Source organism: Mytilus galloprovincialis, chromosome 2, assembly GCF_965363235.1.
Source record: "Mytilus galloprovincialis chromosome 2, xbMytGall1.hap1.1, whole genome shotgun sequence".
Lineage (NCBI taxonomy): Eukaryota > Metazoa > Mollusca > Bivalvia > Mytilida > Mytilidae > Mytilus > Mytilus galloprovincialis.
In genome coordinates, this window is record NC_134839.1 from 22,108,179 (window position 1) to 22,123,217 (window position 15,039).

The following is a 15,039-nucleotide window of genomic DNA, read 5'->3' on the forward strand; positions in this document are numbered from 1 at the left end:
AGCCTGCAATGAATTTGAGCTCACTATACACAGGTATCTTTTTTAAAACATCACAATCAAAACATGAATTCTATTTGATGTTTTGTATATTGCTGCATTGATATCTGAAGCTGGTCCCCCTTGTAGTGGGAACACTTGACATAAAGGAATCATGTCAAGGTATTCACTTCCCTTAAACAGTGTTCAACCGACCTTGACCTCATTCCATTGTATGTTTCTCAGATAGTGACACATAATATAAATGATTGATCAAATATAAAATCAGTGATTGATCTGGGTCAAACAAGATAGTGCTGATAAGTCAAAAGATATAAGAAGATGTGGTATGAGTGCCAATGAGACGACTCTCCATCTAAATCACAATTTGTAAAAGTAAACCATTATAGGTCAATGTACAGTTTCAATGAGACAACTCTCCATCCAAGTCGCAATTTGTAAAAGTAAACCATTATAGGTCAAAGTACAGTCTTCAACACGGAGCCTTGGCTCACACCAAACAACAAGCTATGAAAGCCCCAAAAATGACTAGGTTAAAACTATTCAAACAGGAAACCAATGGTCTAATCTATATAAAAAACCTGAAACTAGAAACACTTATGATCAACAGGACCTCAGATTTTTAAATTAGGACAGGTGCAAACAAATGCAGCAGGTTTAAACGTTTTATTGGCACCAAACTTCATCCTAAGCAGACATTATTGATAATGATAAAAGTTAACAAAACCTACTCAAAATTGACATTGGTGATAAGTCTATGTCAAAGTAATTACAGCCTGGTTAAACATTATATTGGTGATAAGTCTTGGTCCAAGTCATTACAGCCTGGTTAAACATTATATTGGTGATAAGTCTTGGTCCAAGTAATTACGGCCTGGTTAAACATTATATTGGTGATAAGTCTTGGTCCAAGTCATTACAGCCTGGTTAAACATTATATTGGTGATAAGTCTTGGTCCAACATTATATTGGTGATAAGCCTTGGTCCAAGTCATTACAGCCTGGTTAAACATTATATTGGTGATAAGTCTTGGTCCAACATTATATTGGTGATAAGCCTTGGTCCAAGTCATTACAGCCTGGTTAAACATTATATTGGTGATAAGTCTTGGTCCAAGTAATTACAGCCTGGTTAAACATTATATTGGTGATAAGTCTTGGTCCAAGTCATTACAGCCTGGTTAAACATTATATTGGTGATAAGTCTTGGTCCAAGTAATTACAGCCTGGTTAAACATTATATTGGTGATAAGTCTTGGTCCAAGTAATTACAGCCTGGTTAAACATTATATTGGTGATAAGTCTTGGTCCAAGTCATTACAGCCTGGTTAAACATTATATTGGTGATAAGTCTTGGTCCAAGTAATTACAGCCTGGTTAAACATTATATTGGTGATAAGTCTTGGTCCAAGTAATTACGGCCTGGTTAAACATTATATTGGTGATAAGTCTTGGTCCAAGTAATTACGGCCTGGTTAAACATTATATTGGTGATAAGTCTTGGTCCAAGTAATTACGGCCTGGTTAAACATTATATTGGTGATAAGTCTTGGTCCAAGTAATTACAGCCTGGTTAAACATTATATTGGTGATAAGTCTTGGTCCAAGTAATTACAGCCTGGTTAAACATTATATTGGTGATAAGTCTTGGTCCAAGTCATTACGGCCTTGTTAAACATTATATTGGTGATAAGTCTTGGTCCAAGTCATTACGGCCTGGTTAAACATTATATTGGTGATAAGTCTTGGTCCAAGTCATTACGGCCTTGTTAAACGTGTCTGGTAAGAAGTCTAGGTCACTAACAATATTTCTCCACCTTCTGTCCTTTGCTAGGTTTTCCAGATCAGGCCATTTGTATCATTCTTTCTCCATCTTGGCTGCAACATTCCTTCTCCAGGTGTATCTTGGTCTGTCCCTGCCACGTTTTCCTTGTGGGTTACACTATAAGGCTTTCCTTGTAATGTTGTTCTTTGTCTTCCTCAGTGTATGCCCTATCAATCTCTTCTGTCTCTTTTTTAACACTTCATCAACTGAGTTTTGGTTGGTCTTCTCCCATAGATCTTGGATTTATATCTTTCCAGGCCATCTGCTTTTAAGGATGTGCCTGAGACAGTTGTTTATGAAAACTTTTTGAAGCTGTTTTTCTCCTTTTTTCCAAGTCTCAGCTCTACCGGTATATAAGAGAAAGGTTTTTACATTGGAACAGAACAAGTGTATTTTTGGTCTTTAGATTGATGTTTATTGCTTTTCAAATTGATCCCATCATATTAAATGCAGTTCTAGCTTTGCCAATTCTGATTTTTACATCTCTATCCGAGGCGCCAAGATTGTCCAATATGCTTCCAAGGTCTGTAAAGGGATCCACTTCTTCTAAAGCTTGGGTGTTAACCATCAGACTTGCTAGGAACCTTGTGTTTGACTTTAAAACTTTTGATTTTAGCGTGATTGATGGAACAGCCTGTTTCTGCTGCTCTCTTTTTAACCTGTGCTAGTTTGTCCTGCATTTGTTTATGATAATGGGACAGAAAGGCCATGTCATCGGCCAAGTTCCACCAATGACCAGATTATGATTTGCACAGTGATTGACAAAGAGCTCTCCACTTTCCTTCATTTTCCTAGTCCATGTCTTCCCGTCACTTGATCATAACCGATGTTGTCGCTTCCTACTTAAACATTTAGGTCTCCAATTAACATTGTGATGTCTTTTGAGCTACATTTCCTGGTGGTTTCTTCTAGCATTTGATATAATCTTTCCTTGATGTTGTCCTCTGCCCAATTTGTATGAGGATAGCATTGGAAGATGTTTATTGATATTCTTTTATGTGTGGTCTTGAATTTTGCTATTATAATTCTGGCTTTTATTGGCTCTTATCCAATTAATGTTTTCTGAGCTTCTTTTGATAGCATAACGACAACTCCTTCAGACTGTAGGGCGTTCTCCTCCATGTATCCAGAGTATTGTGTAACCAAGAAATCCACAGTCTAAAACTATGAGACTGATATGAGGATTCGGTCACAACTAAATGTTAAACCTAAATAACCATGCACCATAAACTAGCAGTAATACACAGAAGATTAATTCCACTTAGTATATAATTTATTTCCAAGACTGGAACTTGTCACCAAGCCTGTGACTTCCAAACTTATATCTTTTACAATCATTTGACAATATATATATATATGAGAATTAAACAATTAGCTAAGATCAATTATTACATAATGTGTTGACAAATATAAACAAGTTATTATCAAGATAAAGAAATATAAATAATTAAAACAACTCTTTTAGCAATGTCTCTAATTTAAGAAGGATAAAGGATTAAGCCCTGAGGCATTATTGTCACTTTGATTATAATGTCCATTATCAATTAGATATATAGTAACTTATTGTCCAGGTAGAATATATAATATAAAACATAATTTATGATAAATTCTTTGAGTCTCAAACATTAGCATTAAACATCTGAAAGTCATTTTAACTCTGTCATAATATAATCACTTCTCCTGGCGATTGTCCTGTATCATACCATCTTGCTTCTGCTATTCCTAGTATACCTATTTCATCTGCTGTCATTTCATTTGCAATGTTGTGCGCTTCCTGGAATAATCTTAGATTTATACATTCTGTGCGCCTATCTTTGTAGCAGATTTAGAGTTTAGAAGTCTCAGCTTTGTAGCTTCCTTTCAGATTTGGCCATCCAACATCATTCTGCTATTTAAAGTTCTTCTTACTCTTTAATCCAAAGTTTGTAAATTTTCGTTTAGTATTTCTGTAATCCACTTTAACCTCTTAGTCTATAATCGGGTGATTAGTCTACCTAAAGGTTTGAGCAGGTTTAGTAGAGCATCTGGAATGCAATCTTTCCCATTAGTGTCACTAGCCGGTTGGGTACTGTATGCCATCCTACGGCCTTTGTCGTTGTACCCATTGACGAATATCTTCTGCCGGGACCGTGATCTCGCCACTATTTGTCCAGTAGCTAGAGTGGTTGTCTTGAAAGGACCATTGGTTACCACCAACCGGTATTTGTAATCAGAGTTTTCCTTCTCCAAGACATGCTGACACATCTTCTCGTCGCCCTTGTAGTTTGGTCTGAGGCCTTTACTCAGTATGAATCTTTTATCACGGGGAGTTATGTACTGGTAGGGAGAGACTAGGTAAAAGTTATTAAGGCTTGGTCAAACAAAATATTGGTGATAAATCAGTCACAGTAATTAATGATACCCCCTCACCCTCCCCTCTTATTTTTCATTCACCTACCCCTTTTCCTTATTTCAAAAATAATCTCAATTCAAATTTCAAATGGACTTTGCAGCAATAACTACTCATTTAAATTCATCATAAAATATTAAAATATAAAATGACATACAATGGTTTACTTTTATAAATTGTTATTTGGATGACGAGTTGTCTTATTGGGACTCACACCACATCTTCCTATATCTATGGCTTAAATTGATTAATTGTAAATTCTAAAAATAAATTTTCAACTAATGATCTCAAGACAATAATAATTTTCTAGAAACAGTTTAAAAAATTTCATACTAGAACAAGCAAAAAAATAGCAAAGAGTACCAACAAAAAGAAACAAAGCTTAAGTAATTGTCAATTAACCAACAGACCCTTGTTTTCCCCCTTTTTTGCCCCTAATTCATAAACAGATTTAGTCATAACTCCAAAACTCCAATCCTAACCATCGTTTTGTGGTGTGGAAACTGGAGATATTAATTCAGGCCATTCTATACACTGTTCCAAAAGTTATTATACCCCTTATTCCTAAACCAAAGGGACTAAAACCCCCAAATCAATCCACACCTTCCTTTTTGTGGTTTCAAAGTTCGTGTTTAAATTTCAAAGATTAATATTTACTCATATTTAAGTTATTGGCAAATTTCCAATGAAGTTTATTATACTAAAGTTATTGGCAAATTTCAAATGGAGTTTATTAATAATGAAGTTATATATATTGGCAAATTTCAAATGCCCATATTTAAAAGTAGTGTGAAGTAGTTCAAATATTACTTTTGGATTACCTCCCTTACACTGCTTTCAAATTGTTCTAACTGTCTTAACCAGGAAAAAAACCTTGTTTTTCCCCTTTTTATGCCCCACCTACAATAGAAGAGGGGCATTATGTTTTCTGGTCCGTTCGTTCGTCCGTTCGTTCGTCCCGCTTCAGGTTAAAGTTTTTGGTCGAGGTAGTTTTTGATGAAGTTGAAGTCCAATCAATTTGAAACTTAGTACACATGTTCCCTATGATATGATCTTTCTAATTTTAATGTCAAATTAAAGTATTGACCCCAATTTCATGGTCCACTGAACAAAAAAGAAGATAGTGTGAAGCTCAGGTTAAAGTTTTTGGTCAAGGTAGTTTTTGATGAAGTTAAAGTCCAATCAACTTGAAACTTAGTACACATGTTAACTATGATATGATCTTTCTAATTTTAATGCCAAATTAAAGTATTGACCCCAATTTCACGGTCCAGTGAACATGTAAAATGATAGTGCGAGTGGGGCATCCGTGTACTATGGACACATTCTTGTTTGCCCTTAATTCATACATGGTTTGAGCCATAACCCCCCAAAGTAAATCCTAACCATCCCTTAGAAGAATGGAATCTATAGAATGGAATCTTGTGGTATAATTTCAGAAAGAATCATTTTACACAAGTTATTGTCTTGAAACTACAAAAATGCTTGTTTTTTTGCCCCTTTTGGCTGTTTATTCCTTGACTGTTTGCCCCATAACCCTTAAAATGAATCCCAGCCTTCTACTTATAATATTAAACATTTTGGTACAATTTCAGAGCAATTGAAATACTTATACACAACTTATTGTCCTGATACAAGATAAATGCTTGTTTTGGGCCCTTTATTTCCTAAACCTTAACGAGACCATGACCCCCAAAATCAATCCCAAGCTTCCTTTTGTGGTTATAAACCTTGTGTTAAATTTTTTTCATTTCTATTTACTTATACTGAAGTTATTGTCCGGAAACCATCCGTCTTCGGATGACGCTGACAACGACGACGTGATACCAATATACGACTGCAAAAATTACTCAACCTAAATAAAAATGATTTAACAAGTGAACCTGTGAGCTACTACTCACTGATGATACCCCCACTGAATTATTTCAATTAACAGGAAGATGTCGGATGATGAATCTGAAAACGCATCACACTGTATAGCTGACCTATATAAACCCTGAAACCAAATTTCAGAAATCCTTATATTGTAGTTCCTGAGAAAAATGTAACGAAAATTTTCAACTTGGCATATTCATGCGTGGGATGGACAGACTGCCAGATGGATGGACAGAGGTAAAACAGTATACCCCCACTTTTTTAAAGCATTTTTAGCTCACCTGGCCCAAAGGGCCAAGTGAGCCTTTCCCATCACTTGGCGTCTGGCGTCCGGCGTCGTCATCGTCCGTCGTCGTTAACTTTTACAAAAATCTTCTCCTCTGAAACTACTGTGCCAAATTTAACCAAACTTGGCCACAATCATTATTAGGGTATATAGTTTAAAAAATGTGTGGCATGACCCGCCAACCAACTAAGATGGCTGTCATGACTAAAAATAGAACATAGGGGTAAAATGCAGTTTTTGGCTTATAACTCAAAAACCAAAGCATTTAGAGCAAATCTGACATCATATAAAATTAATTATCAGGTCAAGATCTATCTGCCCTGAAATTTTCAGACAAATCGGACAACCTGTTGTTGGGTTGCTGCCCCCTATTAGTAATTTTAAGGAAATTTTGCAGATTTTGGTTATTATCTTGAATATTATTATAGATACAGATAAACTGTAAACAGCAATAATGTTTAGCAAAATAAGATCTACAAATAAGTCAACATGACCAAAATTGTCAATTGACCCCTTAAGGAGTTATTGCTCTTTATAGTCAATTGTTAACAATTTTCGTAAATTTTTGTTAATTTTTGTAAATTTTTAGGAAATATTTTCCACTGTAATTACTGGGCCAAGTTCATTATAGATAGAGATAATTGTAGCAACAAGAATGTTCAGTAAAGAAAAATAGATGCAAACACATCACCATCACCAAACCACAATTTTGTCATGAATTTATCTGTGTCCATTGTTAATATGCACATAGACCAAGGTGAGCGACACAAGCTCTTAAGAGCCTCTAGTTTTTAAATATATCAATGGATGCCTAATGTCCAACAGCAAATATTACATATACTGGACAATAAAATGTTAATATAGTATATCCTGATTTGTACTATACACGTACCAGCAACTTCTTCATCAATTGTTCTCTGATGGAGAGTTGTCTCATTGGCAATCATACCTCATCTTCTTACATCTATATATCCTGATTTGTACTATACATGTACCAGCAACTTCTTCATCAATTGTTCTCTGATGGAGAGTTGTCTCATTGGCAATCATACCTCATCTTCTTACATTTATATATCCTGATTTGTACTATACACGTACCAGCAACTTCTTCATCAGTTGTTCTCTGATAGAGAGTTGTCTCATTGGCAATTATACCTCATCTTCTTACATTTATATATCCTGATTTGTACTATACACGTACCAGCAACTTCTTCATCAATTGTTCTCTGATGGAGAGTTGTCTCATTGGCAGTCATACCTCATCTTCTTATATCTATATATCCTGATTTGTACTATACAGTTACCAGCAACTTATTCATCAGTTGTTCTCTGATGGAGAGTTGTCTCATTGGCAGTCATACCTCATCTTCTTACAACTATATATCCTGATTTGTACTATACATGTACCAGCAACTTCTTAATCAGTTGTTCTCTGATGGAGAGTTGTCTCATTGGCAGTCATACCTCATCTTCTTATATCTATATATCCTGATTCGTACTATACATGTACCAGCAACTTCTTCATCAATTGTTCTCTGGTGGAGAGTTGTCTCATTGGCAGTCATACCTCATCTTCTTATATCTATATATCCTGATTTGTACTATACATGTACCAGCAACTTCTTCATCAGTTGTTCTCTGATGGAGAGTTGTCTCATTGGCAGTCATACCTCATCTTCTTACATCTATATATCCTGATTTGTACTATACATGTACCAGCAACTTCTTAATCAGTTGTTCTCTGATAGAGAGTTGTCTCATTGGCAATCATACCTCATCTTCTTATATCTATATATCCTGATTTGTACTATACATGTACCAGCAACTTCTTCATCAATTGTTCTCTGATGGAATGTTGTCTCATTGGCAGTCATACCTCATCTTCTTATATCTATATATCCTGATTTGTACTATACATGTACCAGCAACTTCTTCATCAGTTGTTCTCTGATGGAGAGTTGTCTCATTGGCAATCATACATCATCTTCTTACATCTATATATCCTGATTTGTACTATACATGTACCAGCAACTTCTTCATCAGTTGTTCTCTGATAGAGAGTTGTCTCATTGGCAATCATACATCATCTTCTTACATCTATATATCCTGATTTGTACTATACATGTACCAGCAACTTCTTCATCAATTGTTCTCTGATAGAGAGTTGTCTCATTGGCAATCATACATCATCTTCTTACATCTATATATCCTGATTTGTACTATACATGTACCAGCAACTTCTTCATCAGTTGTTCTCTGATAGAGAGTTGTCTCATTGGCAATCATACATCATCTTCTTACATCTATATATCCTGATTTGTACTATACATGTACCAGCAACTTCTTCATCAATTGTTCTCTGATGGAGAGTTGTCTCATTGGCAATCATACATCATCTTCTTACATATATATATCCTGATTTGTACTATACACGTACCAGCAACTTCTTCATCAATTGTTCTCTGATGGAGAGTTTTCTCATTGGCAATCATACATCATCTTCTTATATCTTTATATCCTGATTTGTACTATACATGTACCAGCAACTTCTTCATCAGTTGTTCTCTGATGGAGAGTTGTCTCATTGGCAATCATACCTCATCTTCTTACATCTATATATCCTGATTTGTACTATACACGTACCAGCAACTTCTTCATCAGTTGTTCTCTGATAGAGAGTTGTCTCATTGGCAATCATACATCATCTTCTTATATCTATATATCCTGATTTGTACTATACATGTACCAGCAACTTCTTCATCAATTGTTCTCTATATTCTTACACGCAAGGATAAGGCGTGCTAAGAACTATAAAAACCGGACTTTTCTGATAACGAAACGAATTTGAACCAAGCTTGAAAGAATACAAGAGGTAATAACGCATACACGAAAAACACATTCAAACGTTTTAACATATTGTATTTCATTTACCTGTATTTATTATTATTGATAATAATAATCTCTGATACTTTTAAAAGTTGTTTAGTCATTATTCAATATCCAGAAACCAAAGATATTGTTTTTAAATTAAAGATTGGCAACAATCTTTACACCGGGGATAAATCATCTTCTTATATCTAAATATCCTGATTTGTACTATACATGTACCAGCAACTTCTTCATCAATTGTTCTCTGATGGAGAGTTTTCTCATTGGCAATCATACATCATCTTCTTATATCTATATATCCTGATTTGTACTATACATGTACCAGCAACTTCTTCATCAATTGTTCTCTGATGGAGAGTTGTCTCATTGGCAATCATACATCATCTTCTTATATCTATATATCCTGATTTGTACTATACATGTACTAGCAACTTCTTCATCAATTGTTCTCTGATGGAGAGTTGTCTCATTGGCAGTCATACATCATATCTATATAGCCTGATTTGTACTATACATGTACCAGCAACTTCTTCATCAATTGTTCTCTGATGGAGAGTTGTCTCATTGGCAATCATACCTCATCTTCTTATATCTATATATCCTGATTTGTACTACATTTGTACCAGCAACTTCTTCATCAATTGTTCTCTGATGGAGAGTTGTCTCATTGGCAATCATACCTCATCTTCTTATATCTATATATCCTGATTTGTACTATACATGTACCAGCAACGTCTTCATCAGTTGTTCTCTGATAGAGAGTTGTCTCATTGGCAATCATACCTCATCTTCTTATATCTATATATCCTGATTTGTACTATACATGTACCAGCAACGTCTTCATCAGTTGTTCTCTGATAGAGAGTTGTCTCATTGGCAATCATACCTCATCTTCTTATATCTATATATCCTGATTTGTACTACACATGTAACAGCAACGTCTTCATCAATTGTTCTCTGATGGAGAGTTGTCTCATTGGCAATCATACCTCATCTTCTTATATCTATATATCCTGATTTGTACTATACATGTACCAGCAACGTCTTCATCAGTTGTTCTCTGATGGAGAGTTGTCTCATTGGCAATCATACATCATCTTCTTATATCTATATATCCTGATTTGTACTATACATGTACCAGCAAATTCTTCATCATTTGTTCTCTGGTGAAGAGATGTCTCCTTGGCAATCATACCACATATCTTATTTTTTTATTTGATAGCTCTTAAAGTAAAAATCTGCAGGAAAGACATGTCACTCTACTTAGACACATTATTTTGACTTCCTTTCAACAAATATTTGTCTTTACTTCTAAATGATGCTGGTGAGGTATAGCAACAGCATTTTTTTAATTCTAAATTTTGACACTGCCAAGGATCACCTTAAAGCCTCCTACACTGACAGCAAGCACACTACCACAAGAGTTATTGAATAGATTAAGATTGAAAAGACTAAAGTAAACCTGATAGGCAGATTGCATAGCAAGTTATAATAAACTTGTAAATTAAAAAGAAAAGATAACTGTTTGCTTAATATCTGGAATTTATTGGATTTTTTTGTAATATTATTATTTTACACTGTACAACAATAAAAAAGCTAAATATCAATATCGTATTTTAGCACTAAATTGCACATTGTTTGCTGTTATAATGAGACTGGTTTTGAAACCCTATTGGTTAAGAAGTACAGTATACACACATGTCCAACTCTTGGAATTCATTTATATTATGACTACCATTGATTTAACCCTAGACATATAGAATTGATATTTCATCAATATTACTGTCTATAACAATGACAGCTGTATAAATAATGATCAGCAGATCATCAAGTATCTATGGCAGTATAGAGTATACTCAGCAGCAAAAAAAAATGCAGAAACTAAAAATATCAGTGGAATGTTTTACTAGCTGGAACAAATTAAGATGATAAATTTTGAAAAGTTCTGTTTTGTTCTGTTTTGTTCAGAATATCATTTCCTGATGATTACTATATCAGTAAATGCATTCTAAAGTACATAGTATGTAACTTCAGAAAAGCTATTTAAATAAACCTCAGAAAGCATTTTGGGGTTGAATTATCTTTAGTATACTGGTAACAAGATTAAGACCAACTTTTTTCAACAAATGAAATTATTGTAAAAAAAATAGGTTTATTTGTTAATCATTGTTTGTAGAACTTTTTAAGTAGCATATTCTTAACAGTGAAAATAAAACCGGTAAACATGTTAAAATTATGTACTTTTTTCAAAAATTTTAAGTGTGTAAATGTGGCAATTACATTACCTATTACTTTTAAACCTGTTTTATTTTATTTCTAAATTATGCAGCTTTTGTTTGAAAAATATTTATTGCTAAAAAGAAGTTTAATTTTCAAAAGCATTTCTATTTTTGTTACATAAATATCACAAGGTATTTCCAGAAATATAATAACAAAACTTGGCAATACTTAAAAAAGGCCCATGTAAGTAATACCTCATTAAAATGCTAAGACTTGGTTAGGTGGGTAAAATGTGTCTTAAATGATTAAAATGCCAAATGGATGGAATAAATAATTCTGTATGAAATTGAAATATATCACAAAATTATGCCAAATGATTTGTATAACAAAACTATATACAACATGTATCACTCCATTGTGATATAAAATGACTAGAGTTAAAAATTGACCACTTATCACAAACTTATACAGTTGTTTGCTTCTTACATACAAAACTTGACCATGTGCATAACAAACTTGTTAACAATTAATGAGGGGTATTCCTTTAAAATGGATGAGGGAGGTATGAAGAAACTGGATAATTAACATACTTTCTAGTCACTGTTAAACTAAAACAGCAAACTGTTACCTGAAGCCAGGAGTAAAGGGAAACAGATAAAGTCATCAAAGCAAAGAAAACAGCAGTATCTGATTCATTTTACTTTTTATCAGAAAAAAACCCAAATAATATAATATGATTTCCATGCACACAGAATTGAGGAAATGAGGTAATAAACCAATCAGATTAATACATGTTGTCAACAGTTTAATAGCCATCCAACAGTCCTAAAATTATTCCCTTGAAACAGTCATTTTGAAAAGTTGACCATGGCCATATCATAAATATATTTAAATAAGATCAGAAAATAAAACATAAGTTATAACCAATTAAACTGTTCTTTTATGTTAAATGCATTCAACATTGTAAATCAACCCTGTCATCCTTAAATATCTTTATACAAATTAAAGAAAAGAAAAACATTCAAATAAAAAATGTTCAATGCCCTCAAAATAAACAATGCATAAGCAGTAGTTAATCTGCAAGGACTTCTAGAGGTAATAAATTGAGAAGGGTTATAAAATCTTTATGTCTTTGGTATCCTCTTCCACAGTCATTACAATTTCAGTTATTCTTCACAAACAAATTAAAGTTGAAGGACGCCTCCGGGTGCGGGAATTTCTCGCTACATTGAAGACCTGTTGGTGACCTTCTGCTGTTGTTTTTTTCTATGGTCAGGTTTTTGTCTCTTTGGCACATTCCCAATTTCCATTCTCAATTTTAAAGCAAGATCAATCTTAACACTTGGACCAACTAAAATCAGATTATACTTTTAAGCTTTCTACAAAAATGACTTTCAGGTTTAAGTACCAAAATTGCACGAGTATCCAATTTCCACCCATTAAGCATAAAAGGCTCTACTGAAAAAAGTAAAATCTACTCCTCAATACAGAATCTTAGACCGTTTGGAAGTAGGATCAAATCCATTTTCTATGATCAATATAGATACAAAATTAAAAATAAAAATATGTAGTAACTAAGGATACATCTACAAAATAAATCCAAAACAGAAACTTTTGTCTAATTCTTAAATAAATGGATGTGAGAAAACTGTCAAAATAGGTGCAAATTTGGTACCTTGACATTAGAGGCTTTATAAGTTAAGCTCTAGGTCTATATGAAGTGACAGGATATAAATACAAAAGCCCATGTCTTTCATAAATGTCCTCCCAATTTTAATTTTTCAATTTGGAACAGACAATATAAATGTCAGATTAGCTTGTTAAAAAAACAAGTTGATAACAAATAAAAAATTGTCTGAATGTTAACATCCCTTACTATTCCATTGACAGTAAGGCCAGTATTATTTTTTCCACTTTGTTTGTGTGTATGGTTTTACTTCTTCAATTGGAACATTTGATAATCAGCAATAATGTTAAATACTCAGCTCACACTTACAAAATAAATACATCTGAAATCCCTCAACAGCTATAATAGTTTCACAGCCTTACATTCAAAACAAAAACAAAACTTAAACAAATCTATAAAAACAAACATTCTACATCCACTGTTGCTCTGATATAATTTATACTCATAAATACAAAATCTTTCATCCACAAACAAAAAACTGAAACATATCCTTCCATTTTTCTTTTTCAAAATAAAAACTTGTAACTAGTTGTTACGTTCTAACTATTCGTTTCATTCGTTCCTTATATGATTATATCCTTTAAAGAGTCTATAGTCTTTTTGTCAACAAGTATTTAAAAATTATTGTTATTCACGACAGTAATCTGTATGTCCTTTCTTGCACGATTTGTCCCCTCTTTTAAAGAGTTGATAGTCATTTGAACCCAAGTGTTTTTTAAATGATTGTAACTCCTGAACACTAGTCTTTAGGATCCTTCTTTGTGTTATGATTTGTCACCTCCTTAAGAGAGTTGATAGTCTTTTGGAACCAAGTGTTTTTAGAAGATTGTAATTCAGTTATAGTAGAGTTTAATTGATGTGTTAAGTCTTGTGTTTTACATTCACTTTCTACTAAAGCTAGTTTTGTTTGAGCTAGTTCCAGTTCAAGCTCTCTAATCTGTGCATGGAGGTCTAGATATTTGGGGTTCAGAGAATCAGGATCAATCTTTGGTTCAGGAAGTTGTATTTTTCCATCATCTTTAAACATCTTTGAACAATTGTCACAGGACTTAACTTGTCCCTAAAATAATATAAAGAAGCTCAACTAAAGAAATGTATCATTAAAATTCTCATATTTCAAATAGTTTTAAAAATTTCCAGCATTACATTGACGTTTAGTTGTTAAATCTTATGTCATTTGGTCTTTGGTGGAGGAGAGGTGTCTCATTTGCAATCATACCACATCTCATTAACCTTATTCAAAACACTTTTCTAAGGCTCTAATGATTATGTTATCATTAAATACAAGAAATTGAAAAACAGTTTTTTTTTAAATTTCCTCCAAATACTATCCTTGATCATGAAGATGCTTCTGTAAAAGTTTCATGAAATTCTTTGAATGTTTCAAAAGTTATTGATATAAAATAAACAGCTGCGCCATGAGCGCATGATACGCCCGACGTCTTGTGTGGAAGTTTTATGCAATAATCATAAATAGTTTCTGAGGAAGTTTTAAGCAATAACCATTTATTGTTTTTGAGACACGGAGGGACATGTGAAACCCCCCCCCCCCCCTGTTTTTTTTTTTTTTTTACAAATATCACTAAAATTAAATTTTGAATCAAACCAAAAAAGTATACAGATCTTCAAATTAGTATAACAAAGAAGTGTGTACAGTTTCAAGCAATAATCATAAATTGTTTTTGAGATACGGCACGACATGTAAAAAAAACCCTCCCCTTTTTTACAAAATACTCAATAACTCAAAAATAAAATTTTGAGTCATCACCAAAAAGTATACAGATCTTTAGATTAATATAACAAAGAAGTGTGTAAAGTTTTAAGCAATAATCATAAATCGTTTTTGAGATATGGCACGACATGTAAAAAAC

The 15,039-nt window shown here is 33.4% G+C and overlaps 1 protein-coding gene across 5 annotated transcripts in view; it reads right to left on the reverse strand.

Moving 5' to 3' along the window:
- Nucleotides 1-10,785: 10,785 nt before the first annotated feature.
- The window catches only part of LOC143063133 (rab GTPase-activating protein 1-like), a 62,998-nt gene continuing 58,744 nt past the window's right edge, over nt 10,786-15,039 (reverse strand). For all 5 annotated transcript variants that reach the window (XM_076235115.1, XM_076235113.1, XM_076235114.1 and 2 more), the window contains one exon: nt 10,786-14,228. In XM_076235115.1, coding sequence (XP_076091230.1) covers nt 13,908-14,228 — 321 coding nt within the window. In that variant the 3' untranslated portion in view covers nt 10,786-13,907. The remainder of the gene's footprint in view (nt 14,229-15,039) is intronic.